Source organism: Trachurus trachurus (assembly GCF_905171665.1).
Source record: "Trachurus trachurus genome assembly, chromosome: 2".
NCBI classification, from domain to species: Eukaryota; Metazoa; Chordata; class Actinopteri; order Carangiformes; family Carangidae; genus Trachurus; species Trachurus trachurus.
Genome location: NC_139914.1, coordinates 8,851,284 through 8,877,892, shown reverse-complemented (window position 1 = coordinate 8,877,892; position 26,609 = coordinate 8,851,284). Strand labels below are relative to the sequence as shown.

The 26,609-nt window shown below is 43.4% G+C and overlaps 1 protein-coding gene across 1 annotated transcript; it reads left to right on the top strand.

Annotated features, from left to right (window-relative positions):
• Nucleotides 1–1,392: 1,392 nt before the first annotated feature.
• Nucleotides 1,393–19,915, top strand: LOC310996632 (heparan-sulfate 6-O-sulfotransferase 3-B-like; the record flags this gene model as incomplete). Its single annotated transcript, XM_083986063.1, has 2 exons — nt 1,393–2,282; nt 19,132–19,915. Exons 1-2 carry the CDS (start codon nt 1,735–1,737, stop codon nt 19,913–19,915), a joined length of 1,332 nt encoding a protein of 443 aa, XP_083842189.1. The 5' UTR covers nt 1,393–1,734.
• Nucleotides 19,916–26,609: the final 6,694 nt, after the last annotated feature.

Here is a 26,609-nt window from a genome sequence, read left to right as displayed (position 1 = left end):
ATCATACAAAAAAATTAAAATTTTAAACTTATTTTAACCGCTTTATTTGACATGCATGTTGGCCATTAAGAGGGTGGGACAAGAGAAAAAGGCCATTTTAGGGGGTGCTTAGAGTTATTTTGTATTTTAAATAATATTTTGGAACCAGTTTTTGTATAACTATATTTATATTTTGTCTCAGAGTAATTATAATTTTCACCACAAATGCAAGTTTTGGAATTTCATGCATGATTCATTGAAAATGAATGGGTGGGACATGAAATGTCCTCCAATTCTGGAATGACCCTTATATGTTTCATTTAACGCCGTAATTCTGCAGATTTTCCGCCACCACTTGTTCTAGGCCGCTCAAATTGCCTGTATGTGTGATTAGAGATGCGGTTGCGTCACCGGCCAGGCAGCCGGGACAGATGACAGGCGCAGATGTAAAAATCAAAGCACCCAGAATGAAACCGAACACTGAGGTGCTTTCTCTACAAAATAAAAGCGAGCCTGAGGATGAAATCCAACAGGCTTTGTATTTGTGTTTGCATGAATGTGCTTTACCTGTTTTGTAGGAGGCTACACGTTGTTTCTCTTCTCTCTTTCTATCCATTTTATGAGCTAATCATGAAAAAGCCAAGTACAGAATAGTAGTGAATCTAGTTGCTCTGTGTTCTCCATTCAAACCAACTAATATAATGCAGTCAACGTGGACTGAGCAAAACATAGGCTAATCATTTACAAAAATAACTATTGAATGAAAATATATATGTTTTTTTTAAAAGATGCCTACAGGTAGTAATCATATCTGTGATACAATGCACATGATTCTCCAAATATTCTTTTACACATGGTAGTGGAATTCAAGGATTCAAGTTGGCTTTATTGTCATTGCCACAGCATAAACATGAGGGGGAATGAAATATAATTTTCTCTCCACTCCCACATAAAACACATAACGTATAAGACAAAATCAACAGTAGCCTATAAAAACAGATACGTTCATAAAAGTGCATAAAAAGACATGGTGCACCAAAAAAAAGAGCATATTATGTGCAACGCATTGGATATAAGGAGGCTACTTCCTACAAAAGTGCAAATGACTTTAGTAAAGTGCATGTGTGTCTGTGTACAGTCACATCACCTTGTTATTGGGCAGTCTAACAGCCTGGTGCATGAAGCTGTTACAGAGTCCAACACCTTCTCCCTGATGGGAGGGAGGAGGCTGGATTAACTAAGCGGAAGTGATTTTATTCTGAAAGTCTCGACAGGAAGCGGCCGTGTTGAGTGTATCCGGCTTGTCTGTGCTCGCTCTGGCTCAGATACCGATCAGCAGTTGTCTTTGGCAGGACACCCGAGCCCGACCGCTTCCTCGTGAGGGGGTGATGTGCCGCCTCGCGCTGCCGCCTCCAAAGGTGTTGCACTACTGCACGAGCTCGGCTATGACATTACACCTGTCACATTTAAAGGGAAAATATCAAACCTAATGACCTGGAGGATATATCACTGAATAGCATCTGGTGTCAGCTGCAAGTTTAGAAAAGTGGACCCTGTTCTCGTGCGGGACGAGGCCGGTCGGATAGGCTACCTACTGCATGGGTCTTACCTGCTCGCGGGACTTTTAAGTGAGTGACAGGAGCGGACAGGTGCAGGATGAGCCCGGGGGAGGAGGAGAAGGACTCGGACATCACGTTACCGTTTGAGCCGACGGCGTGATTTACAGTTATTATTCTGTTTTTTTTTATTCCCACCATGGAGGAGAAGTTCAACAGACTCATCTTCATCCCCATCGCGGCGGTGCTGTTCTTGATGATCGGGTATCAGTACGTGTGTCCGGCGGACAGCAACACCTGCTACTTCAGGAGCGACGCCAGCAGCAACGGGCTGTTCCAGCGCTACTCGTCCGGGTTCGAGCTGGTTTACACGGAGCCGGAGGCGGACGAGGACCTCCCGTCCAAAATCACATCCCGGTTTAACTTCACGGAGCGGGACCTGGACCGGCACGTGGACTTCAACATCCGCGGGGACGACGTGATGGTGTTCCTCCACATCCAGAAGACCGGCGGCACCACGTTCGGCCGCCACCTGGTGAAGAACATCCAGCTGGAGCAGCCGTGCGACTGCCTGGCCGGCCAGAGGAAGTGCACCTGCCACCGGCCGGGCAGAGCCGAGTCCTGGCTCTTCTCGCGGTTTTCGACTGGATGGAGCTGCGGCTTGCACGCGGACTGGACCGAGCTCACGAGCTGCGTCCCCGTGGTGATGAACAAGAGGGACAAGAAGAGCGCGAGGAAGGGCAAGAGGTGAGTGGCACCTGCATGTGACAGGTGTGAAAACTCCGTTTTAACTTTGTAACAGACTTTCATCCATCCATCCATCCATCCATCCATCCATCCATCCATCCATCCATCCATCCATCCATCCATCCATCCACCCATTCATTCATTAATTCATTCATCCATCAATTCATTCATTCATTCATTCATTCATTCATCCATCCATCCATCCATCAATTCATTCATTCATAGTCAGTCTTTCACTTGGTCTTGCAAGCTCATCGCTGATTAACTCATTTTCTTAATGTGAAGTCTCTTATTCATTTAATGTGGGATCCATCCATCCATCCATTCATTGATTCATTCATCCATCCATCCATCCCTCCACCCATACATCCATCCATTCATTCATCCATCATCCATCCATCCATCCATCCATTCATTGATTGATTTATCCATCCATACACCCATTTATTCATCCATTCATCCATCCATCCATCCATCCACCAATCCATCAATTTATTCATCCATCCATCCATTCATTCATTCACTCACTCACACAGTACTTGATTCAACCACATACAACCCACATTTTTCACCCACTGACTCATCACTCACTCCTTGGGTGAACAAATAAGAAAAGTGAATTATATTAAATAAATAAATCAACAAGAGTGACAACATTCATTCGTTCGTTCACACATTCATTGTTCATTGTGTGTACCAACGCAGTTATTCACTCACTCAGTAACTGAACGTTTGGCTGCTGGGTTGTCGAGCAGTTTAAACAAGCTGACGTCACAACCTTGGACCTTTTTTATCGCTACAGTTTTCTGACAAGTTATTGTTACTCAATGGTAACTGGATTTTGCCAACCATGTGTTCATAATGGCCTATAACATGTGGGGCTGTGCGTGTTAACACAGACACCACATGGCATCATGTTAGCACCAGCGGCAGAAGTAGTGTTACACTCCCCACCCCCCCACACGCTCTTGTCACTTAAGGTCTGTTTCAATTTCCTGTAATTACAGAACCAGAGCAGCGAGGCTTAAGGGAGTAAATCACTTAAGAAGGGCAGGGTCCTCTGAGGTGTGCCGCCTGCGTGTTGAAGCCAATTTGCCTCGCTGGGTTAGTTCAGAGAGCAAATCTCCATATGCTACAGAGAACATGCGGAGGGGGCGGGGAGGGGGAGGGGGGGGGGGGGGGGGGGGGGCTATAGGACCAGGACCAGGACCGGGAGTGCCTTAAGGATCCTTCCAATCCATTAGCTGTCTTCAGTGGCAGCCATCAGACTTAATGTAACACTTTCAGGTGGTTTTGAAGCGGCGCCTCGGAGCCATATCATCGCTGAGAGTGAATCAACAACACTCCAGTCAACACTTGTCAACTCAATATAAGACTCGTTGAAAAACCGGCGCTCATTAACGCTGGCAGTTTGCTGTCTTCCAGGCTGATTACTGACACCAGTCGGCTTCTTTTTTTATTTATTTTTTTTAAAACAAAGGACTAAATATGAACCGTGCAGCAGTTTGAGTGCTATTATCGGATGATTTGATATGTGGATTGATTATTTTGACAAGGGGAGTGTTGATTACAGTGTCATGTTTCCACTCTGAGTTAATGTGTGCTGAATAAACTCTGGGAGTGTTGTCTGACTGTTGTCTGAGAGGGATTTCTCTGTGGCTCACCACAGCAGCAGAGAAATCGGAGATAACACGATACTAACTGCGCCCGCCGTATAAAGTACTCCCTGAGAATGTGATGCCTTTATCGATCGCCGCGGCGTAATGCGCGGTCAGAGGTCACGGCCCCTTCCTCCTGAGCCCCTGCCCCCTTTTGCAAATCTGTCACGCCAACAACGCGTTTGATGCCGCAGTGCAAATCTTCCTGAGGTATCATTTAGTCATCGATGAGCTCATTGACGTCTTGCGTGCACAGTTGGTCAGATATAACCCAGACGCAGTGTGCAGTGCACGCCGTGCATGTAGAGGAAACAGATTTGAGCCAAATGCTACTGTGACTCATAACTTAATCTATAGCTGTGAATTTTTCAGGCAAGTTGTGAGTCATCGCTCGTTCAACTGCCTTAAATCTGTCACATGAAGTTCTTCTTCCCTGAGGAAAACGCCTGGTTAAAAATAACATATAGATAATAGATGAACAATTAAGCGGAGATTGCCATAAGGTTTCATGTCGTGGTTTTATCAGACCAGAAAGCCTCATACATGTCCTGTCACTTCAGGTGTTGTAGCTCCTCCATCATGGACTGTGACGGCGCACACACAAGCTGCTACGTCATGTTACTGCTCAGCTCAGCTTAATACGATATTCACTGCTTTCTTTTAAGATCACTTTGCTCCAGTAGATTTGTTTCCATTTGTTTGTCCTGATTCCAGAGAGGTTAAAAAGTACTAGAGCTGATTTTCCCTAATGCACACATGTAGCCTACATAAAAACCCCGTGGCTTTATACTCCACTTGGTACCTGCAGTCGAGATATAATCTTCGAGATCTCTGATCCCATTTCATGTGTTTCATAAAGCACTTACAACCTTTGTTCCTAGTTTGACTGCCAAAGACAATCCAACTTAGTAACAACACGTTGATATGAAAGGATGACTGGTCTTATACAAGTCACAGTACAGCAATAGGAGCGCAGACAGTCAGGGATAAAGCATCATGGGAACGAAAGACGCCCACTCTTCCCTCAAGGCTACATCCAGCAGTGGTGTGATGTAGTTTCCTGAGAGTCTTATCTCAGCCCTCAGACCCTACACTTCTTTATTTGACTCTTGAGCAAAGAGCATCCGCCGTTCCTACAAATAACTTTCAGAGAATCTTTACGCAAAAAATTAAAGAGGAAGTCTCCAAGTCTGGTGTCTCCTCCTCTGTGTTGCTAACCCTCCTCTCCTCCGTGTGCATTTGTTTTCAACGAAGCCGGCAAAGAAATCAATCCATGGAGCGGTGGATGTTACCATGTGTATATTTGTGTAGTCTTATCTGTCATAAACAAGAGATTATGGGTTACGGAGCGCGTTTGTGTTGGTTTTCAGCCAAGAGACGCTAGGTGGAAGGCAGAGAGCCTCCATTCTCCATGGAACTAGTTACAAATCATATATTTAACCATCACAATTACTCCGAAGCTGTTTAATTAAAGGACAATTCCAGGCGAATTCAACTCGGGGGTGTATTTTCCTATCATTTTAGGTCTAAAATAAGGAATCTGAAGATTTTCAGTTTAATCGCTCCTGTTTTGCGGTAGTTGTGTCTGTCCCCGCATCGCCACGGCAGCAATGAATGGGAGTGGATGTAAGTTCCTCTGTTTAGGCTGTTTCCAGCCCTCAAAGCTGCAATTTTTTTCCACAGACATCGTCAGATGGCGACTCAAACATGCACCGAGAAGTTTATTTACTTCAAGCAAGCCGTCATGTTTGTAAAACTCGATCTAATTCAAAGTCTCCCGGAGTCTCGCGCAAGACCCAGTTGCCGTGTGCGGTGTGTTCAGGTGCAGTGGGAGCTACCGTTTGTGTCATAAACACAGGAATATCAACTCTTTACTTGCTTCAAGTAAAAAAAACTTCTCGGCGCATGTTTGAGTAGCCACCTGACGCTGTTTGTGGAAAAAAATGAAGCAAGTCAAGAGTTGATATTCCTGTGTTTATGACACAAACGGTAGCTCCGACTGCACCTGAACACACCGCGCACGGCAACTTGGGTCTCGCGCGAGACTCTGGGAGACTTTGCGATTAAACTGAAAATCTTCAGATTCCTTATTTTAGACCTAAAATGATAGGAAAATACACCCCCGAGTTGAATTCGCCTGGAATTGTCCTTTAAGGTCAAAATGGAGCATAATTAAGGTAAAAATCCTTTTAAAGCTAGAGTTTGTGACACCTTACAAAGAATCTGCAGCTGTGGCTACGATAAGTTTGCATCTGAACCATAATTTGTCCAAAAATCTACAAATGAATTCACGTTTCCAGATGCCTTTAAACAGCTGGGTGCTGCAGGTCCTCCATTAAAGCTGAGGTCGTTGGTTTGGTCTCTGTAATTTGAAGCAGGTGTCCTTGGGTCCCTGGTGTTCCCTTCAGTGTCTCGTGTGGTTAAGACTACTAGACCATTAAACCACAGCAGAGGAAGATGAGACAATGAGATGATAAAGTCACATCACAGCTTGTTGTTGCCTGTTTCTCTTTGCTTCTTATATTAATCTGAAGGTTAATCTTCAAGGTAACAGTGAGAATCAATCTAATATTTGCATTGCTGCCATCTTATCCCTCCAACGACACCTCGATCTTGTCTAGTGATTATTGATCGACAGACTCCTCTACTGTCCCTCAGCCAAGGACAAAAACCTGTTGGAAACCAGTGGAGGAGCATAGCAGGATATTTTCTGACTCCATAAATGAAATTATTCATAGAGGAGGATGAATGGTGGAAGCTGAAGGAATTTTTTTATATTTTCTGTTATTCTGTTTGCCCTATACTTTTTCACGCTGGCAAGAGATCGGTAAATAAGTAATCAAATTATTTGGACTCAAATGTGATTGCTCTGTCCTGTTGTCACATTACTCCTGGGCAAACTCATGGCTCAGGATGAATGCCTCTTTCAAAAAAAAAAAAAAAAAAAAAAAACCCTCTTGGCTGCTATTAAAGAAGCAATCACACAACCAACGGCTGCAGCCAAAACCCTCCGACAAAGGACGACTGGACAATAATTGTCAACAGAATAAACCGCGTGCAAACGACCTTTATCTTGACACTGAGACATGATCAGGGTGAAAAACCGACGGTATATGCGCCTATAAGATGTCACTGAGAGATTCAGCCCCAGAGAAAGTCAATAAAAAGGAATAAAAACAGGTCATAGTGTTATATAAAAACTGGAAAGCAGCAGAAAAAAGGGACATAAAGCAAAGATTAGTTTAGTAGATTCTTGTTCTTCTTCCTTCCCCCATGAATCATCCCACATTTCCTAGATACGTCTCATGTAGAAGCCTGAACACAAGAGAACTACAGCCACCACTCTTTAAAAGCATAGCTGGTCAACACAGTCTGTAATAATATGTGTCACAGTCCCACTTCACTCTAACCTCCTCATCTCCCTGCTCTCAGTCAGTCCCCTGATGATGAAATATATCTGGGTCTCGGGGGGAGGAGGGGGGGGGTTCGTGAAATGAGGTGAAGTGAGACTCAGAAATTCTTCGGTGTAAATTGAACCCACGTCTCGTTAGGCACAAAACCGTCGTGATGTTCGGATCAGTAACAGACGACGACTTCTGCGTGGATTCGTCATGTTTTCTGTCCTTTGGGGAAATGATGGATCTGTGTTTTTTTTTGCACATTTCATAACTGTTGGTTTTATTTTACTTCTTTTTTTTTTTTTTTTTTTTCTAAATACAGAAGCAACCATCTGTCTGCTTTTGAGCAATTCATAGTCACCTTGAAGTCACCTCTCTCCTACACACCCGGGCCAGCGTAAGAAAAAAAAACACCAGTAGATGCATGAAGCTCAACAAAAACCCTGCAGTGTGCGAGGCGTGGACATGTTGTCGTGTTCTTTTTAATGCATCTTTTCACGACGCATTAACTGTAGAAAGTTCCTAGATTAAAAAAAATGAAGACAATAAGAAAATGAGCATTGGAAATGGAAAACACAACTACAAACACACGACACATCCTTGTAATTCACCTCCTGTAGGATTCCCCCCCTCCACTCCTGACTTAGCATAAGTAGTGTAATTTGCATTAACCTATACTGACCCATCCGCCCCTCCCCGACACGCACACTTCACAACTTTGCTCGCAGCATGGCGCTCCAGTATTCACGTCGCAGCAGCAGCAGCAGCAGCAGCAGCAGCAGGCTACAGAGGACCAGACGTCAGACCCGGCTGCCCGGTCCGTCCTTGGCAGCCGGCCTCACACTGAGCAGTCAGAGAGTGTAACCTTATTACTGACCTCATTATTTCAGATTAGAGCAAAGAATGCAGGCCGGCTGGAGCACGGTGCCGCCTGCGTCTAATTAGCCCAGTTCATTCTGGACACAGTTAAGGTGGTTTTTAGCTATTAATTTGGCGATGGCGCCCTATTACTGATGATGGTGATGGCATTATGGGCTTGGAAAATATGCAAAAATATGCAGGGGAATTGCAGTGAAAAAGCTGCTTCTATCAAAATGTAGCTCTCTAGATATATGATTATCTATTTCCTCTTGCTGAACCATGTTTCACATAAGTATGTAGCAGACTATATGGAGGAGAGAAGGAAAAAAACCCATCTGGTTGCAAGTTTTTGACATTAATCTGCCTTTGCAGCCACAGTGAGTCAGTGTAAATCCTCAGCTAAAGAGAGCCATATGCAGAGATTTCAGAAAAGGAGGATGTACATTATTGAGAAAATGTGCTCAAGTTTAAAGCAGAGAGTATATTTGTTAACGCTTAAGGCGTTTTTTTTTTTTTAAAGAAACAGCTTGTTTACTGTCACCGTTTCTTTTTACTTTAATGCCACTCTTTCAGCTCATACGTCAAGGGATGTCAAGCTGCTGACGAATACAAAAAAACTGAATGTGACGAGAAGAAAAAGCTGAATATCAACAAAAAAGTGACCTTCGGTGGCCAGGAGTAAAAGAATAGACTCTGAATTTAGTTGAATGTTACTTATTTGTTTGCTAAAAGTTGACTAATGCAAGCAAAATATCTGTTAATATATGGAATTGGCATAATCCTATAACTTTAAGTCTTATATAAACGGACTTTACGATGCTAAAACAGGTGGAGTGGACCCCGTCCTGCTTTAGTTTGACTTGATTCGTCACTTCACGTAGGTGGAAGAATGTATGTGCAGTTCCTGACACTAGACTTTTATATTTAGTATAAAGGTTGTTGTGTGGGTCTTTTGGGAGAGTCTTTTGCTGCTGCTGTTGTTGTGATGTAGGCTGCTGGAACATGAACGTCTCCCTCAGGTGGAGGTGCTGGTGTTGGGTTTTAGATGTTGCAGCAGTGACTTCCTGTCATTACACAAACCTGGGTGAAAGAGGCCACGGCGGTGACGCAGCATTTTTTTTGTGTGTGTGTGTGTGTGTGTTTGGTGTCTTCATTTGTTAGTATGTGTCTCCTCACACTGATGACATGGTGTTTCTTCACCAGGCTGCAGATTGACGTCTGTTGGGATTATTTATATCACATTTTATCATATTCACGCCTGCCTGCCTTTACATCTCTCTCATCTCATAGAAAACAGAGCTTAACTTCAATTTGTATGTCTCTTTTATAAGAGGCTTTTATATTTTGGTGTATGAAATATGGACGTTGTTACTCAGTTGGGTTATATGGACCCTAAATTGACTTAAAAAGAAAAGAAAAGTCTTCTAAGGTTTGTTAATCAATCTTTCAGGGCTGTGGATGCCAGTTATTCGGTCAATAAATGTTGAAAGTTGCATCTTTTACTTGAAGGATGCATTTCACTGTGGAGTCAAGCTAGCTCTGGCTTCATACAACGACTCACAAAAAGTTATGGATCTTCGACTTTTAGGTGAAATTTCAGAATGCACCTTAAATAAGCATATTATTATTAGAAAAAAAATGTTATACTCTTTATTTTGTATATAGCACCTACGCTCTCTTATATCGCAGTACTCCTACACAGATATATGCACTGGTAGGCAAACCTAAGGATTCATAAAATGAGAAATAACTACAAAAATAAAACTAAAATGAATGAAAAACAGTTCATAAAAACTACTTCCACTGTAGGAACACAAACGAACCGACATCTAGGGAAAGAGCCTGTAGAGCTGTGGTTAAATGTAAAGTTAAATATAGGATGAAGTTAAAGAGATCACTGTAAATGAACTGTGTAGTTGTGTCTGGGTGAGTCGAAGCCGTCCCTTCGCGACGCCGAGAGCAACGTCTCGTATTCTTGTGGGAAATGTGAGATTTTATTCAGAGGATCTTGGTAATCTCCACAGAGCGCGGGGATTAGGGGCAGTCGAAGACAGGTCTTATTGTACAAGGGAGGAGGAAGAAGGGGGAGCGCTGCGATTAATCCAGAAATCCAGATTTATACAGAAACCTGTCGACTGGATTGAAGATTTCTTTCTTACAAAAAATAAAAATAAAAACAGATAAATATGCCTCACAGTTTCTATTCGGGCGCCATCAGACGGAGGGTACGAACCGTTCAACCGTGTGAGAACTAGAGCAGATTGAACATTACCGGGTTGTCACAGAACCAGTGTTTCTATATCTCTTATATTAGCAGCCTTGTAGACAGACAGAGTGGTAATAGACGGGCAGATGCAAGCTGGAAACCACTCACAACTTTCAAAAGACCCCCAATGTCAGAACGCTGCGAGGAAAACATGCAGGTCTCTGTTCAAAGCAACCTTCACATCCAGCTAAAAAGTGGACCGCCTTTCAGAAATCCCTCCGTAGTTTGTGTTGTGTGTGTGGGTAGACGTGACCTTTTGTAGCGCGCCGTCTCCCATTTATCCTTCCCGTATCTACATGGACCTGGAGGACGAGCTGACACCTCGCAAAGCTGCAAAGATTAAGATGTCAAGCAAAGGTTAAGGCTAAGACGCAAAAGCTACTAAAGCTGCACACGCCAGGTTGTTTGTCTGTGTGTGTCAGTGTGTGTCTGTGTGTGTGTGGATGTTTGTCAGCTAGTTGTGGGTGTGTTTAAGAGCCGATGAACTCTAGGAACTGCAGAAGGAGGACGCATCTACCTGCGATGGAGCTGGAACTGAATAAACACAGACACAGATTTTGGTGTCTAGATGAAATATTTATAATGCACAGATGAAATTTCTTTCTTTTTTTTTCGTTTTGAACTGAAACAATCTGCAGAGAGTTTTCAGTAAAGCCACATCTTCACACCCCTTGCTTGCCCAGGACACTTCATCTTTTCAGAGAGCGTTTCTCGGTCCCCTCTCGTCTCCACGCCGAGCAGGAAGCAGCTTCCCTGGGGCTTTCTCTCTTTATTGCCCAAAATAGCATCTCATATGAGCGACCGGGCGAAGATCACAGTGCGGCGCCAGTCTCCTCTCCTCGCTCATCACTTCTCTTCCTCGCCTCTCTGCCTCTTAATCCGTGCCGTCTGTGGCGTGTGATTCGTCAAGGAGTCTCACCTGAACCCCGTCCCTTCAACTGGGTTATGTTTTGGCGTCGGGGCTGCGCGATTTAATCTGATTTTCCCGGTCATCGCGATGTCAACACGCACGATAACGCACATTGTAAAGGTTGCCTGAAATGTGATGATGAGTGAGTTTTTCATACCTGTAACCTGAGCTACACCGTGTGCAGCACCGGTCCAAGCCTCCAGGGGGCCCAAAGCATGAAAATATCAATTATAACACTGATAATTGATCATTTACGCAGTATTAAATGATTTAATTTTTCTAATCTGTCATAATCATCATCCTAGCCTGACATCCTGACATGTTTTTGGTTTTTAATCTTACCAAATTCACCTAAAAGTGCAGCCTGGGGTTGATTTACACTTATTCCTACTACTAAAAGTAACAAAATAAACCAATACACAATGCATTTGCTGTAAACGCATAATCTGCTTTTATATTTTTGGTTCTAAATAAACTGCAACACCAATGTGAAACAGCAATTTCAAGTGCAACCGTGGACACCTGAATATTTGCCTATTTTTTTTATTTATTGCATCATATCGTCATTGCGTATCGGACGTTTTGCCGATATCGTGCCGGCCTGTTTTGGAGGGTAGAGTCCATTACCCTCAGATCTAGATCGTCTGTTTTTGTGTGTGTGTGTCTGTTGGACATTGAACCTGCTGTGCACAGATGGAGACCGGGATCGTTTCGCCCTCTAATTGGCACACGGAGATTAAATTTGTACAAGAACGAGAGAGAGAGACTCAGATGAGTGGAAGTGGGTCCTGCTTGACCTGCTGGTTTAGAGACTGATATGATGAGGAGCCCCCTCCCCTCCCCACACACACACACACTCAGTCTAGCAGCTTCACTTGATGATCTTGACGATAACACAAACAGGCCCAGACTTGATCGCTGCCTGCCCGCTAACAACTCTCTTTCATCTGTCTAATTGCCACTGGTTTGGGGAGGACTCTGAGCTCCCTGCTGTGTTTTTATAGCTGCTCCTGTTTGTCATTAGTGAGCCAAATCACCTGCAGTCAAGATGGCAAAAGGTCCCATATTGTTTGAAGCTACTGTAGATTTATATGTCTTTTTTAATTAAAACACAGGAACAGGTTTTAGGTATTAGAAACTAAGGCTTGAAATGAGCTGTGAGGCCTTCTGTTACTTTGTGATGTCACAACAAAGCAGTCACAGCCCCTCGTGCCATTAATGTTTAATTCTAAGTCATCATTTACTCAAGTTTAAGCTTAGTTAAAGTCAATCTAATGTGTGGGTGTGGATCGATCCCAAAAAAACAACCACCTGCACCAGTTTCTGTTATCGCTTCCTGTTTCTGATTGGTGCCACCTCACCTTTATCAAACTGAGACCAGGCTGCTTCAAACCAGTGAGAAGAGACTCAACCCAACACCAGTGCTTTAGTAGTATGTCATTAAGTCAGTAGGGCTGGGTAAAAAAAAAAAGATTTTCTGATTCGTATCGATAATTATTTGAAAAATCTGATATTGATCATAACCGGATGAGATCACACTTTACTGTTGTTGTGTCCATTCACTGCTGAAATGTGTGCATGTTCACTCTTCTTTACTTCTATGGTGGGTCATGTTGAAGAAATAAATGCGCATTAACATAATGTAATGTTTTGGGTCAATTTTTAATAATGGACCAGGTTAGAGAAGTTCCATCTTTGTACAATTTGGGGCATTAGTTTTGAGAAAATCTCTGTCATAACCGAGAAAAACTAGTATTTAAACTGAAATATCGATTTGAATCTGGGCCTTGTGAATCTGAATTGAATTGACAACATATTTCCCTTCATCTTAAGTATTTCAGACTAAAGAAAGAATGTGCAAAGAGCCAGCAGTGAGTAGCCTTGAATTTAGAAAAACTCAAAAAAGGAATTCTTCAAGTGTATTAAAGCAGAAGTAAGCGATCCGGTAGTTTTGGCTAATGCTGCGTTCCAGGCAGGCTTTTGAAACCGTAAATTACAGCTTCAAGTCACGACTTACGACTTTGTAGCGTTCCAGGCAACCCACTCGTGTTTTTCCGACCTGTTTTACCTGTGAAAGTCACTATAACGGCCACTCGTAACTTCAGACCCGTGAACTCGTACCAGATCGAACTGGTACGACTTCACAGGTCAGAAAAACACGAATTACGAGTTTCCTTGAACGCACCATAACAGTCCTCGTCCCTACGTCACCACATTCACGGCGTTCCTTGGCTGCACACACAGCCCTGCATGCCGTTCTCTCTCCTCATTGGATAAAAACTGTAGGATACGATAAATGTTTTCTCCTCGGCTCAGAGCAGAGTGACTGACAGACCCGTGTTTCGGTCCAAACACTCTATGTAAGTGATTGCTGTCGGAAGATATAACTATTTAAGACTTATATTAACACAAAAATATCGCTTACTTCTGCTTTAACTAGTTCAGCATCCATTTACATTCATTCAGCATCTGTTTGGTGGTTTTATATTTGGTGATGTATCTTTTACTTTCCGATAACGAGTCACAGTGACCTCCAATTGGACTTAACGCCACACGGGAGGCCTAATATAAGTTAACCTCTTATAAACAAAGGGAACATGATTTCAAAGGTTAACGTAATGTTAGAGAGATAGAGAGAATTTTTACTAATAAGATGTAGCCTATGACAAAAAGAGTGAGATTTTTCTTTTCTTGGAGGTGATAGTACCTTGTGAAAGCAGAAACACCCTTCAAGTGGATTTTCTCCAACTGGGCCCATTATTAACACCCTGATTTCTGTGTGAAATCGATGTGCACTTCTGGCGCCTGAGTCCAAAGGTGCTCCTTCTCCCAACATGTGCCAATATTTTTTTGTATTTTTTCTAAAAACGGCTCCTGAATGTGATATTTCACTGCGAGCACTTATTGGACCAGCATCGAGATTCGAGTCGGAGCGGTGAAAGCATTCTTCAGAAACGCCTCGACTAAAAAGCAACGTGGTGTATTTTCAATTTTCACCGAGATTAAATAAACGAGATTGTTGTCGATCCAGATTTGTATGGGCTGCTTCTTCGGCGGCGTAAATAGTTTCCATTAGGGGCTTTTATCATGAGACTGACGGTGTCCTTGATGGTAGTGAGTGAATTAACAAGACAGATATTGATCTTTCGCTGCGAGTTTCCTCCTCTGTAGCTTTTTGATGGTGATTGAGAGAGTGAGAGAGAGTGTGAGTGAGAGAGAGACAATCAGGGACACGGACGGACGGACGGCAGCCGATCAATAGCGCCTGCGGGTTGGTCTGGTCTGTGTGGAGAAAGGGGGACAGAAGAAGGGCACGAACGAGGTGTCGGATTGATCTGCCGCAAAACGCAACAAGCTGATACAACACCTATACACCGAACAACCTTTGCTTGATCACACACACATGCACACACTGGCACTTGTGTGTTGACAGCAGTTGTGCTTTTGTACTGTACGACAGAGTGGCTGCAGCATCTGGATGTTCACTCAAGCTGTCGGGCAGCATTAGATTTTGGCTCGATCAATCAGGTGTGTGAGAGAACACTGAAAACGTCCCTTTCAGGCCTGAAAGACTTGAAAGCCCTTGAGAACATTAGCAAAGAGCTTATAAGCACCGGCATGGAATAAACTGGGGAGGATGACAGTCGTGTTTTTTTTTTAGAGGGATGGATGCTAAAGTAGAGTTGTCTTAGTTCAGAAAAACCTCTTCAACAGTTTAGAGCACGGTTTCACAGTATCCTGTTACGGTCCGGGTCATGTGTCATAATGTAAAATGTAACTCCACTGTTATTGTATAAAGTATATTTTGATTATAAAGCAGCTCTAGGTTCTATATTAAAGAGGAACTGTGCAGGATTTTAATTAACTTACTAATTGTTAGGGTCTCTTTGCCGAAAAAAATCAGCAAAACAGCAAAAAAGCGACCAGCATCCCCTTTAATTCTGTAAACATCAAAGCCTCAGTCCACAGAGAAATGCAGCCTGTGTTCAGAAACTCTTAGTTTCTTAAAGTCTTAAAGGAGCAGCTCATAAAACCACATGGATTAGAGCCTGAAAATTACAAATTATTTGTCAAAAGGCAAAACAGACACCCAAATATATGTCAAAGAGCCTTCAAAAAGTGATATTTCCATAACATGTCCCCTTTAAAACAGCCGTCAGGACTTCCTGTGACTTTGTGATGTCACAACAAAGCAGTCACCCAAAGTCCCGCCCACCACCACCTGGACCCACCACCACCATCCATCCAACACTTACAGGATTTGGTTTTATACCTGGGGATCTAAAACTACACTGTGATAATAATAATAATAATAATAATAATAATAAATCTTCTTATGGATTATTAATATGACTTAAACCAGTAAAATTAACCAACTAATTAACTAATTTTGTGTCATGTCTAAACAAGCACACAGAAATAATCCAATACTGCCATCACTTTTAGACAATTGGATCAATTTAGCGCCGCCTACTGGTGATGCTGTAGTAATATTCTACTTTAATAGACGCTCTTTTGAAAAGTGCCAGAGAAAAACTTGAGCAATTCATCCAACAAGTAATTATTCCTGACCTTCATCATCTGACCCGGCCGCTGTCCCTGACAAGAAGTAAGAGGAGCGCTTTGACATTTGCTGCTCCTTGTCAATAAAAGCACAGACGCAGAAAGGTGGGGTTGCACGGACGTTTATCGATCCTGCTGTCTCGCGGTTAGATGATAGGGGCCCGGCCGGGGAGGAGGAAAAAGAGTGAGCCCTTTTCCAGGAAGTACAACAAAGGCCGCTTCTGTGAGGCGCTCGTGTGTGTCCATCCATCTCGTGCTGTCCGTCCGAAACCCGGCGGAGATGGCAGGGTAATTCACTTAGCCCTCCACTGTGGATGGCCATTATCTCTGGGTGGTGTGCCTGTCGGCGGGCGTGTTCTGCCATGATATCATCACGGCACTCACTTAAATATACATCACAGTTGATTGATATCTGCCATCTGGCAATAATTGCTAAATTGTTGGACCTTTTTAAGTCTGTTGGGCTGTTTGCTGTTTTTCCTCAGTAACACAACTTGCAGCCTCATCTAATCACATTTCTCAGTTTAGCAGTGAACCCTGAAACAATTAGAGCCGCACTGTAAATACTCGAGGTTGGTGGCTGCTTTTTATTTCTAATAACACAGTAGATTTAGAAATAGGGGACTAATGGAGGTGCCAGCATGAGTTGTTCGGTTTCTTTTCTGTGGTCAGCTCCTGTGAAGCCTTTTACAAAAGCGATACTTTATATATATATAAAAAATAAAGTTTCTTTTCTTAAGCTATAACGAGTCAGAAACTTGCAAAAGCTCAGTGAGGCAGGACTCAAACTGGGATTGTAATTGAAATTGTTCAGAAAAAAGAACAATTTCCTCACCACTTTTTATCAACCTCAGTGGGAAAACATGTTTTTTCTACAAAAAAAGAAAGAAAGAAAAAAGTTACAGTTACAGAAGTAATATCAAACTGAAAGGGTTTTTCTTTTTTTAATAAAGTGAAAAACAAGGTCCATTAATCAGTCAGCAGTCATCCTCCTTGATGCCAGGCCTTAATATGAATCAGTACATTTACATGACACTGAATTATGTCTGTAACTGGACACACTGAGCCCACAGCTCCACTTAGCTGTGCATGTAAACGCACCGACTGTGGAGGCGTGTGAGCGTTTCACGTCTCAGTCCAGCTGCCGTCGCTTCACACCTACAGATATTCTGACCTGGAGTCGTCACAGACGTAGCTGTGGACGGGTCGGAGGCTTATTCAAGACAACAGTATGTGTTCCATTAGGTGAAACGTGCAGGTGTCGCCCTCATCTAGTCACAGGTACCGACTGTGCTCCAGTGTGTGTTGTTGCACAAAAGGAAACCCACAAACCCACCAGGGATCTGATTTTGGGAACTGGTCCAGCTCATCACAGCGGTCTCTGCTCAGCTCAGCCAAACCAAGTCTACCGAGGCTTCCTCACACAGGGAAGGGAAATCAAATGGAAAGGCCTGCTGCACACCAGGTAGTTGAGGAAAGGAGCATCAACAAGCTGTATGAGGAGACATCAGGCATCAGGTATTGAGAACTGAGCCGTCATGTAACGGGGTTTTAAAGAGGATTGCAGAGCTGTTTGGATGTAAAAACATCCTTGAATGCGAATTCTTTATTTAGCTGTTGCCTGAAAGCTTCCAGAAAGTAAACTGCGGGAGAGGGAGAAATAAAAATGTTGGGCTTTTTATCTGGCCTTGATATTGGGTTTTTCTGTCAGACACTGTAAGGTCATGCTGGTCTTTGCACACAAGATGAACGTTTTCAATTTCCCTTTTATCTGTGTTGTTTTTTTTTTTTTCCTTTTGACAAACTTTTTTCTTTTTTTTTTGAAAATGGCTGAAAGTCTCCCAGCGCCGGCTTCCTCTGTCACCTCGCCGAGATGCCGGTCATCACTGAACTCACAAAGCACAAAGCTGTGTGTGTGTGTGTGTTAGCTGAAAGGGCAGCGGTTTGCGGTTTGGGTTACAGCGATTTCTTATTTCATTTTTGAAGCGTTGTTTGTGGCAGATCAGAAACACGAAAGGAAAAACTCGACAAACAAACTTATTACCAGAGGTAGACGGGAGCAAATTGAGTGCGGCAAAAATAAAAATAATTTCACGTCTGCTGGATATTAAATGCTCTGTGTTTGGTTTGCATTGCTTTCTGTGTCATTATCCACCACCCTCACACGACGCACTCGCTGATGTTTTTCATTTACAGCCTAATCACACCTGCAGAGCGCTCTGAAGACGTCCGGTGCTCTGATGTTTTTCTCGCTCATATTTCTGTTTTAACTGCAGCAGGATGTAGGGGGGGGAAAAAAGAAGGAGAGAAAAAAAAGGATTTGATTTATAGTTTCATCTTCCTCCGGTGCAGCTCGTGGTCTTGTCTTCAAGTGCAGTGTCATTAACTACACTCACAGGGACAGCGTCGACTTCACACTGTACATTGCAGTAATTTGGTTGAAGTGTGAGGCTATAGGACTGAAAAAAGAACCATATTAATCATGCAAAGGGAAGAAGGTAATGAACAGCTATGAGAAAGAAATTGATATAATCTACAACTAGATTAATAGACAATTTTATCTTCCTGAAATAGACTCTAGATTGGAAGGAGGAGCAGATGGACAGATGTGTTTTTGCAGAATGTTATGTCAGACTGAAGCTAATTATTATTTATTAAAGACGGACGTCACTCACACAGGTCCCAAAAAATTATCACAAACCCAACTGTCAGTCAAGCAGCCATATCCTCAAGTGTTCATATGTTAAAGAGGAACTATGCAAGATTTTTACCTTAATTAAAGGGATAGTTCAACATTTTGGCAAATTGGCCATTTTAGGAGTAGGTTTGTTAACCTTAATTGTCGGTGCAAGCTATTTTTCGAACGGCGGAGCAGAGCCGTGAGCTGCTCAGAGCTAAGCTATGGAGGCTAATGGGATTTCTTGGTTTCCCTCATCAAACTCATCAAATACACAATCCAACAACTCCAAAACACTCTGGTGGACAAGTTGTGACCTGCACATTCACCACACTATGAGATAATAACAGAACGTTTGTTGTTTTAGAGGGAAAGTCATGCAAAACCACTGATGCTTGGTCTGAGTAACAGCACTACACATCCTGTTTCCTGGATGTAGCGACCTGATCCTCTCTGGAAACAACACAGAAATGTCTTTGAGCTAACAACAATCATTGTCTTCATTTGTCTCTGCAGGAACTTCTACTACATCACCATGCTACGTGACCCCGTGTCACGCTACCTCAGCGAGTGGAAACACGTGCAGCGTGGCGCCACGTGGAAAACAGCGCTCCACATGTGCGACGGCCGCCCGCCCACTCAGGACGAGCTCCCGGCCTGCTACAGCGGAGAGGACTGGACCGGCGTGCCCCTCACGGACTTCATGAACTGCCCGTCCAACCTCGCCAACAACCGCCAAGTCCGCATGCTGGCCGACCTCAGCCTGGTGGGCTGCTACAACGTGTCGTCCATGAGCGCGCTGGAGAGAGGCCAGGTGCTGCTCGCCAGCGCCAAGGCCAACCTGCGCAACATGGCCTTCTACGGCCTGACCGAGTTCCAGCGCAAGACGCAGTACCTGTTCGAGCGGACGTTCGGCCTGCGCTTCATCCGGGCCTTCACGCAGATCAACAGCACGCGCGCCGCCAGCGTCGGCATCAGCGAGAAGGTGCGGTGGCGCATCGAGGGCCTGAACGCCCTCGACGTGGAGCTGTACGAGTACGCCAAGGAGCTGTTCCTGCGCCGCTACCAGTACAACCGGCAGAGGCAGCACCAGGAGGAGCGGCTGAGGAGGAGGCAGGAGAGGCAGCACAGGCAGCGGCTGCACAGGACCTACCTGGCCGAGCTGTGGCGGCTCGGAGGAGGAGGAGGAGGAGGAGGAGAGGACCAGGACGAGGACGAGGAGGACGGGGTGGAGGTGAAGGTGCTGCAGGAGGTGGCCGCCACCACAGAGGACTACAGCAGTCAGGTGGTGCGGTGGTGAGGAGGAGGACGTGGGAACTGGCTCGTCGTGCTTTACTCTCCTCCCTCCTCCATCGCGCCTCGGCCTCTGTGAATCTGCCAAAAACCTCCTGCCCTCATGGCCTCATGACGCTTCGATGGACTGCCGAACGGTGTCTTAATATTTATGATGGATGTATTTGTCATGGCAACATAAACATTTTCTATTTATGTTCTTTTTCTTTTTGTTGTTTTTTTTAAACGAAACCGCAGTTGTGAGATGTATTTATTCATTAGCAGGTGCTTTGGACGTCCTCAAAGCCGTGAAAATGTTTCTTAAATTTCACCAAGGATCAGTAGTAGAACTGAGAAAAAAAAACTAAAGAAAAGAAAGAAAAAATGGCCGTGCCTCATGAAGGAGGCTCTGTTCTAGTTTATTTTCCAATTGGTGAGTGACTTGAAGGATCCTGTGTGTCATGTTTGTGATCTAGCGCCGTATTGATCAGTGAAATCTTGTAGTTTCTTCCTCCGTGGTGTTTGGCTTCATAAGAATATCAAAGCACAAACCTGGCAACAGCCTGCAGTGTGTTTTTATTTATTAATTTATTATTTTTTATTCTATTTTTTTCTGTTTTTTGACTGATTAGGCTGCGATATACAGAAACAATCAAAGCAGTTTCTGGCAGGAAATGTGTTCAATAAAAAAAAAAGAAAAAAAAGCAGCACAGTGATGTAAATTTGTCCCTCATGGACTTTCTCTCTCTCTCTCTCTCCAACAACGCTTGTGTGCACGCACGTGTTCCTGCTTTCCCTTTTTTTTTCACAGCATGTTCTCGCCATAAAAAATCTGAAATCTCCATGCTGTGTGCCAACTTCTTCCATACCCACACACACACACACACACACACACGTACAGACACACCGATGAGCAGAGCTGAAAGACAGGCTGTCAGTGGCAGTTTCAGCGCCTTTACATCACAACAGAGAGAACATTGGTATTTCCACCACCATTAGGGCATTGATCACTGGCTCTTTGCTTCCAAATTGATCATTTAGAGTTCAATTGACCGTGACTCTGGCACAGCAGGAAATAGAAAAAGAAAAAATTCACTCACGCTTTTCAGTGGAAATACATTTCCACAGACAACAGAGGGTGGTTGGTATAATAACCACTTCCCTCCTTCCTCCCTTCATGTAAAGAGCATGAGCTCAGGAAACAGCTATGATCTATCCATCCCATCTGCAGCCTCTATCCTACCACCACACCTCACTCTGACACCTCGAATATTAAACCCCCTCCTTTCTCTTTATCACAGCACCTTGATTCCTTGCTTAATATTTGTTTTTGAGATGTGAGCTCAGCCATAAAACCAGGAAGGGCAAAGTAGCAGAGCAACATCTGTCATCCTGGATGAAGCAGCCACTGGTAGACAGACAAATAATGTAAAAGCTTCCGTTATCTACTGGTTTTGTGTGCGATGATGAAGATAAATGGATGTTAAGTATTTCTGTGTCATCAAAGACTTCCCCTTTGGTAGTCAAAAACACTGTGGTAGTATTAATGCTTCAAAGAGCTCCGATTCCAGCGCCTTGGTTCTGTACTTGTCAGCACTGTGTGTTGCAGCGGTACAGACAGATGTACGTGGGCTTTCAATATTAGAAAATGTGCCGCCTGCCTTGTTAGCTCACAGGGAAGGTGAGTGCATCTGTACAGGGATCTCAGCTGGCTGTAAAATCATTTATTCAGGCTGAACGTCCTTTAGTATCCATCCATTTCTGAAGTGTTGTCAACTGATTCTACACTAGAGACACAGAAGACAGAATGACCCACTGCCAGTCAGACCACAAGTTATAAAAGGAGGGGTATGAATTTCACAAGGGAGTCGGCATGCATTAGGATACATATTCTTGATAATATGCTATTAATATTCATGCGACACTGATGCATATTGACTGAGGTTACATATTGATCACAGGTTTAATACAGATGTTACTGGTTCAAATTTGCGGACTTCACGCGTGGTCCACGCGAGACGGCACAAGACTCATGCATTTTTTTTCTTTGGCGAGACAAGAGGTTTTAATGAAAAGCCTCAATGTGCCAAAACAACCGCCAGGTGGCATCTGTGAGAACGGAGGACGACAGGCGGATGACTCAGTGATCTGTGCAGTAATCCACAGCTTAAACTCTAGGCTATTAAACTAGAACTAACTACTGTATACACTGCCTAAATCACAGAAACTATTGTAATATGATAAAGCCTGTCTTGCTTTATGACTTGATGATTATGTATCACATATCGCCGCGATTAGGAGTGGCGCTGTTCATGATACAGAATACAAGAGGATGAAAGGAGAACTAGCTGCAGACAGTAAATAATATAGTAGCCTAGTTTTTCAATGACAAAATGTAACGACGGCAGCTACAGTAGACTATAGCCCACGTCTCACTCTCTTTTTTCGGTCATCTGTCTCGTCATCTCCAAAATGTGTTTTTAAAATGAGCCAACTACAGTACTGTGCAGTAGTGCCGCAGATTTCTCACTCCGCAGTGTCCGCACCTTGTTTGAGAGTGCAGCTGGATGATTTCTTGTGAATGAACGGGTCTGTGTCACTTTGGGGCTGGGCGATAAAACATAGGATAAATAACTTTCCCTCGATAGAAGACGCGGCCGATACAAAGTGACACCGTCAGCCATGCAGCCGGCCTGGACTTTTTATTTTTAATTATGAAGGATCATCTGCGCAAGGCAAAGATGATAGCATCAACAAAACACGGCGTAACACACGCGGCTGTATGGGACAGGCTTTTATTTAATTCAGAACAAACCGCTTAGCAAAAATGGAAAATATAGTCTATAATAATTAATTGATCTGTTGTTTGGCCACTGTTTGAAAATAACCCGAATTATGAGCAAATAATCTGATCCAGAACAGCAGTCATAATCAGACTTCTTCTAAATAAACCTAAACATTAAATAACTGGGTCAGGTCGGACCATGGGGTTATTTTTTCTCTTCTTCTTCACAGGAGAGACTCTGCCCTTTATACATGTGCGTTCAGATTAACAATAAGACAAGCCATGGTTGAGTTTATTGAGTTTTAGCTGCTCAATCTCATTGTTTCAAAGAAAAGGGATTGATTTTTATAACGAAATGAAACGAAAACAATATTATATTGATACATTGTTGTAAAAAAAAATCCAAAAGAAACGAAAATGAACTAAAGAAAATAACTTTCACACACACACATTAAAACAGTGCGATTGGTTGAAAGCTGATAATTAGCCATGTGCTTATAAGCTGATTGGCCGAAACCAAGAACAAAGCCGCGTGAATGGCCAATCGCCATGTGTTAACATTTCCATATTCCGCACATTCTGTGACAAACTGTAAACTGTTTTCTTGTCTGTAACAACATCTATTGCACGTCTGTCCGTCCTGGGTGAGGGATCCCTCCTCTGTTGCTCACCCTGAGGTTTCTCCTGTTTTTCCCTGTTAAAAGGGTTTCCATGGAGTTTTTCCTCAGTCGATGTGAGGGTCTAAGGACAGAGGATGTTGCTATGATGCCATGTAAAGCCCTTTGAGACAAACTGTTTGTAAAAACGGGCTATACAAATAAAATTGCCTTGCCTTGCCTTGCCTTAACGGCCGACATGTAAATCAGCTGTTTCGATGGGCGTTATATGAATAGAGATGTTAATGTGGTACTTAGACCCTCACATCGACTGAGGAAAAACTCCATGGAAACCCTTTTAACAGGGAAAAACAGGAGAAACCTCAGGGTGAGCAACAGAGGAGGGATCCCTCACCCAGGACGGACAGACGTGCAATAGATGTTGTTACAGACAAGAAAACAGTTTACAGTTTGTCACAGAATGTGCGGAATATGGAAATGTTAACACATGGCGATTGGCCATTCACGCGGCTTTGTTCTTGGTTTCGGCCAATCAGCTTATAAGCACATGGCTAATTATCAGCTTTCAACCAATCGCACTGTTTTAATGTGTGTGTGTGAAAGTTATTTTCTTTAGTTCATTTTCGTTTCTTTTGGATTTTTTTTACAACAATGTATCAATATAATATTGTTTTCGTTTCATTTCGTTATAAAAATCAATCCCTTTTCTTTGAAACAATGAGATTGAGCAGCTAAAACTCAATAAACTCAACCATGGCTTGTCTTATTGTTAATCTGAACGCACATGTATAAAGGGCAGAGTCTCTCCTGTGAAGAAGAAGAGAAAAAATAACCCCATGGTCCGACCTGACCCAGTTATTTAATGTTTAGGTTTATTTAGAAGAAGTCTGATTATGACTGATGTTCTGGATCAGATTATTTGCTCATAATTCGGGTTATTTTCAAACAGTGGCCAAACAACAGATCAATTAATTATTATAGACTATATTTTCCATTTTTGCTAAGCGGTTTGTTCTGAATTAAATAAAAGCCTGTCCCATACAGCCGCATGTGTTACGCCGTGTTTTGTTGATGCTATCATCTTTGCCTTGAGCAGATGATCCTTCATAATTAAAAATAAAAAGTCCAGGCCGGCTGCATGGCTGACGGTGTCACCACTCTCATTATCACTGGCTGTTTGTGTTGTCTGTCAAAAAATGGATGAATGAAACGACTTTGTATCGGCCGCGTCTTCTATCGAGGGAAAGTTATTTATCCTATGTTTTATCGCCCAGCCCCAAAGTGACACAGACCCGTTCATTCACAAGAAATCATCCAGCTGCACTCTCAAACAAGGTGCGGAGTGAGAAATCTGCGGCACTACTGCACAGTACTGTAGTTGGCTCATTTTAAAAACACATTTTGGAGATGACGAGACAGATGACCGAAAAAAGAGAGTGAGACGTGGGCTATAGTCTACTGTAGCTGCCGTCGTTACATTTTGTCATTGAAAAACTAGGCTACTATATTATTTACTGTCTGCAGCTAGTTCTCCTTTCATCCTCTTGTATTCTGTATCATGAACAGCGCCACTCCTAATCGCGGCTATCAGGCTGTCAGCATTGTCCCCAAAACGTCTGAGCAGTATTTAGTACGGTGCTGCCACCTAGAGGAAAACAGTTGTGGTGAAAAGTCACGCGATCACGCGATCCTGCAGTGCAGGAAAAACCCCGCAATTTTGAACCAGTAACATCTGTATGTCCACACGCGTCAGGCCTAAATTTTTAATGCAGTGAGTTGTGATTATAATATTAATAGAAAATGAACAGAGAGAAAACAGGAGCGGTTAACACAGCACATTACATTCAGTCTGCAGACATAGACACAGACACAGATAGGCCAACCGCAGCAGTGTTCAAGATTTAAAGGCCCCATGGCATGAAAAATGTGATTTTGGTTATTTTTTGGTGCTTGGGGAGGTCTCTGGGCCACGTATATACTGCCCCATGCATCAAATTGGTCATAAACGGAGAGACACACACCGCCCATCTGTAGGAACATTCTATTTGAGACGAGCAGATAGCACTTCCTCCTTTCTGTGATGTCACACACAAGGTAACTCCGCCCACCGTGACCAGTTGTTTTTTTTCAATTTGTATGAATGCAGCTTAGGTTTCAGTTACTTGCCTGTGATTGGCCCGACCACATGCCACTCTAAAACAGTCAGCCAATCAGAGGAGAGGTTCTCATTCTCTCTTCTGATTGGCCAAATGACCTGTGCCTGTTAGAACTCCAGAAAGAGGCAACAGAAAGGGGCAATATAAACGATATTAAGCAGATCACTGGTACTCAAAACCAATGATACATTTTGTTAGGGATATCAGCAGGTAAATAAACCCAGAGAAAAGTGCACAGCATGGGGCCTTTAAAGCAGATAACATCTTTAGATTAAACACACAACAGCACAAGTGTAAAGCATAGACTGTATAGAGGTGTAAGCAGCATAATTAACACCGGAAGTAACAACTAGGACGTCACAGGAGCAACACGTGGCCACCCCTACAGTCTATGGGACACACACACACACACACACACTTTAAACTTACTGTGAACGGAGCTCTTTCCCGAACAGAGGCCTTACTCTCAGCCTATCCAGCTGAACATATCCACAACAATGTCACTCTGGATCAGCGGTACCGCGCCGCTAGTTATCAGCTCGGTAACTCAACCCCGGCTTGTCTTGCTGTGAATCTGTGAACGCGCATGTAGGCTATAAAGGGCGGATTCAAGGCAGCTGACCAATCACAACTGTAGTGACCTTTCTCCTCCTCAAAGCAATTAAATAAAGTCACTCACTTGGTGCTGATGTTTAGCTTAATTGACGCGTGCATGGTGCAATCAAACCAATTGCCAAAAACGAAGGTTACCATAAAAAAGGGATTTATTTGTACAAAACAATAACTACCTTCCTGGCACGGCACACTTGTCACGGTTAAAGAATTGTTTGCTTCCCAATCAGCAACACCTGCCGATAGTTCAGCTCAGTTTGAATAAGCCCCCGTGACCTATGCCCCACCTCACTTCCTGAGTGAGCGGAAGTTACAAAATAAAACGCTAAAATACATACCAAAATAAAGGCCCAGAATGGCTCCTACAACAACCATGAGCACCGACGCGTCAGAGAGAAGCGAGGTGAGCACACCGGAGCGCGCACTTCTGTGAGGAAGAACAAAAAAAAAGAAAAGAAGCCCGTGGTCCGACCCGAGTTATTAAATGTTTAATCAGTGCTGATTAAACTTGTAAATGAATTCTGCTCTGGATCAGATTCTTTCCTTCTATTC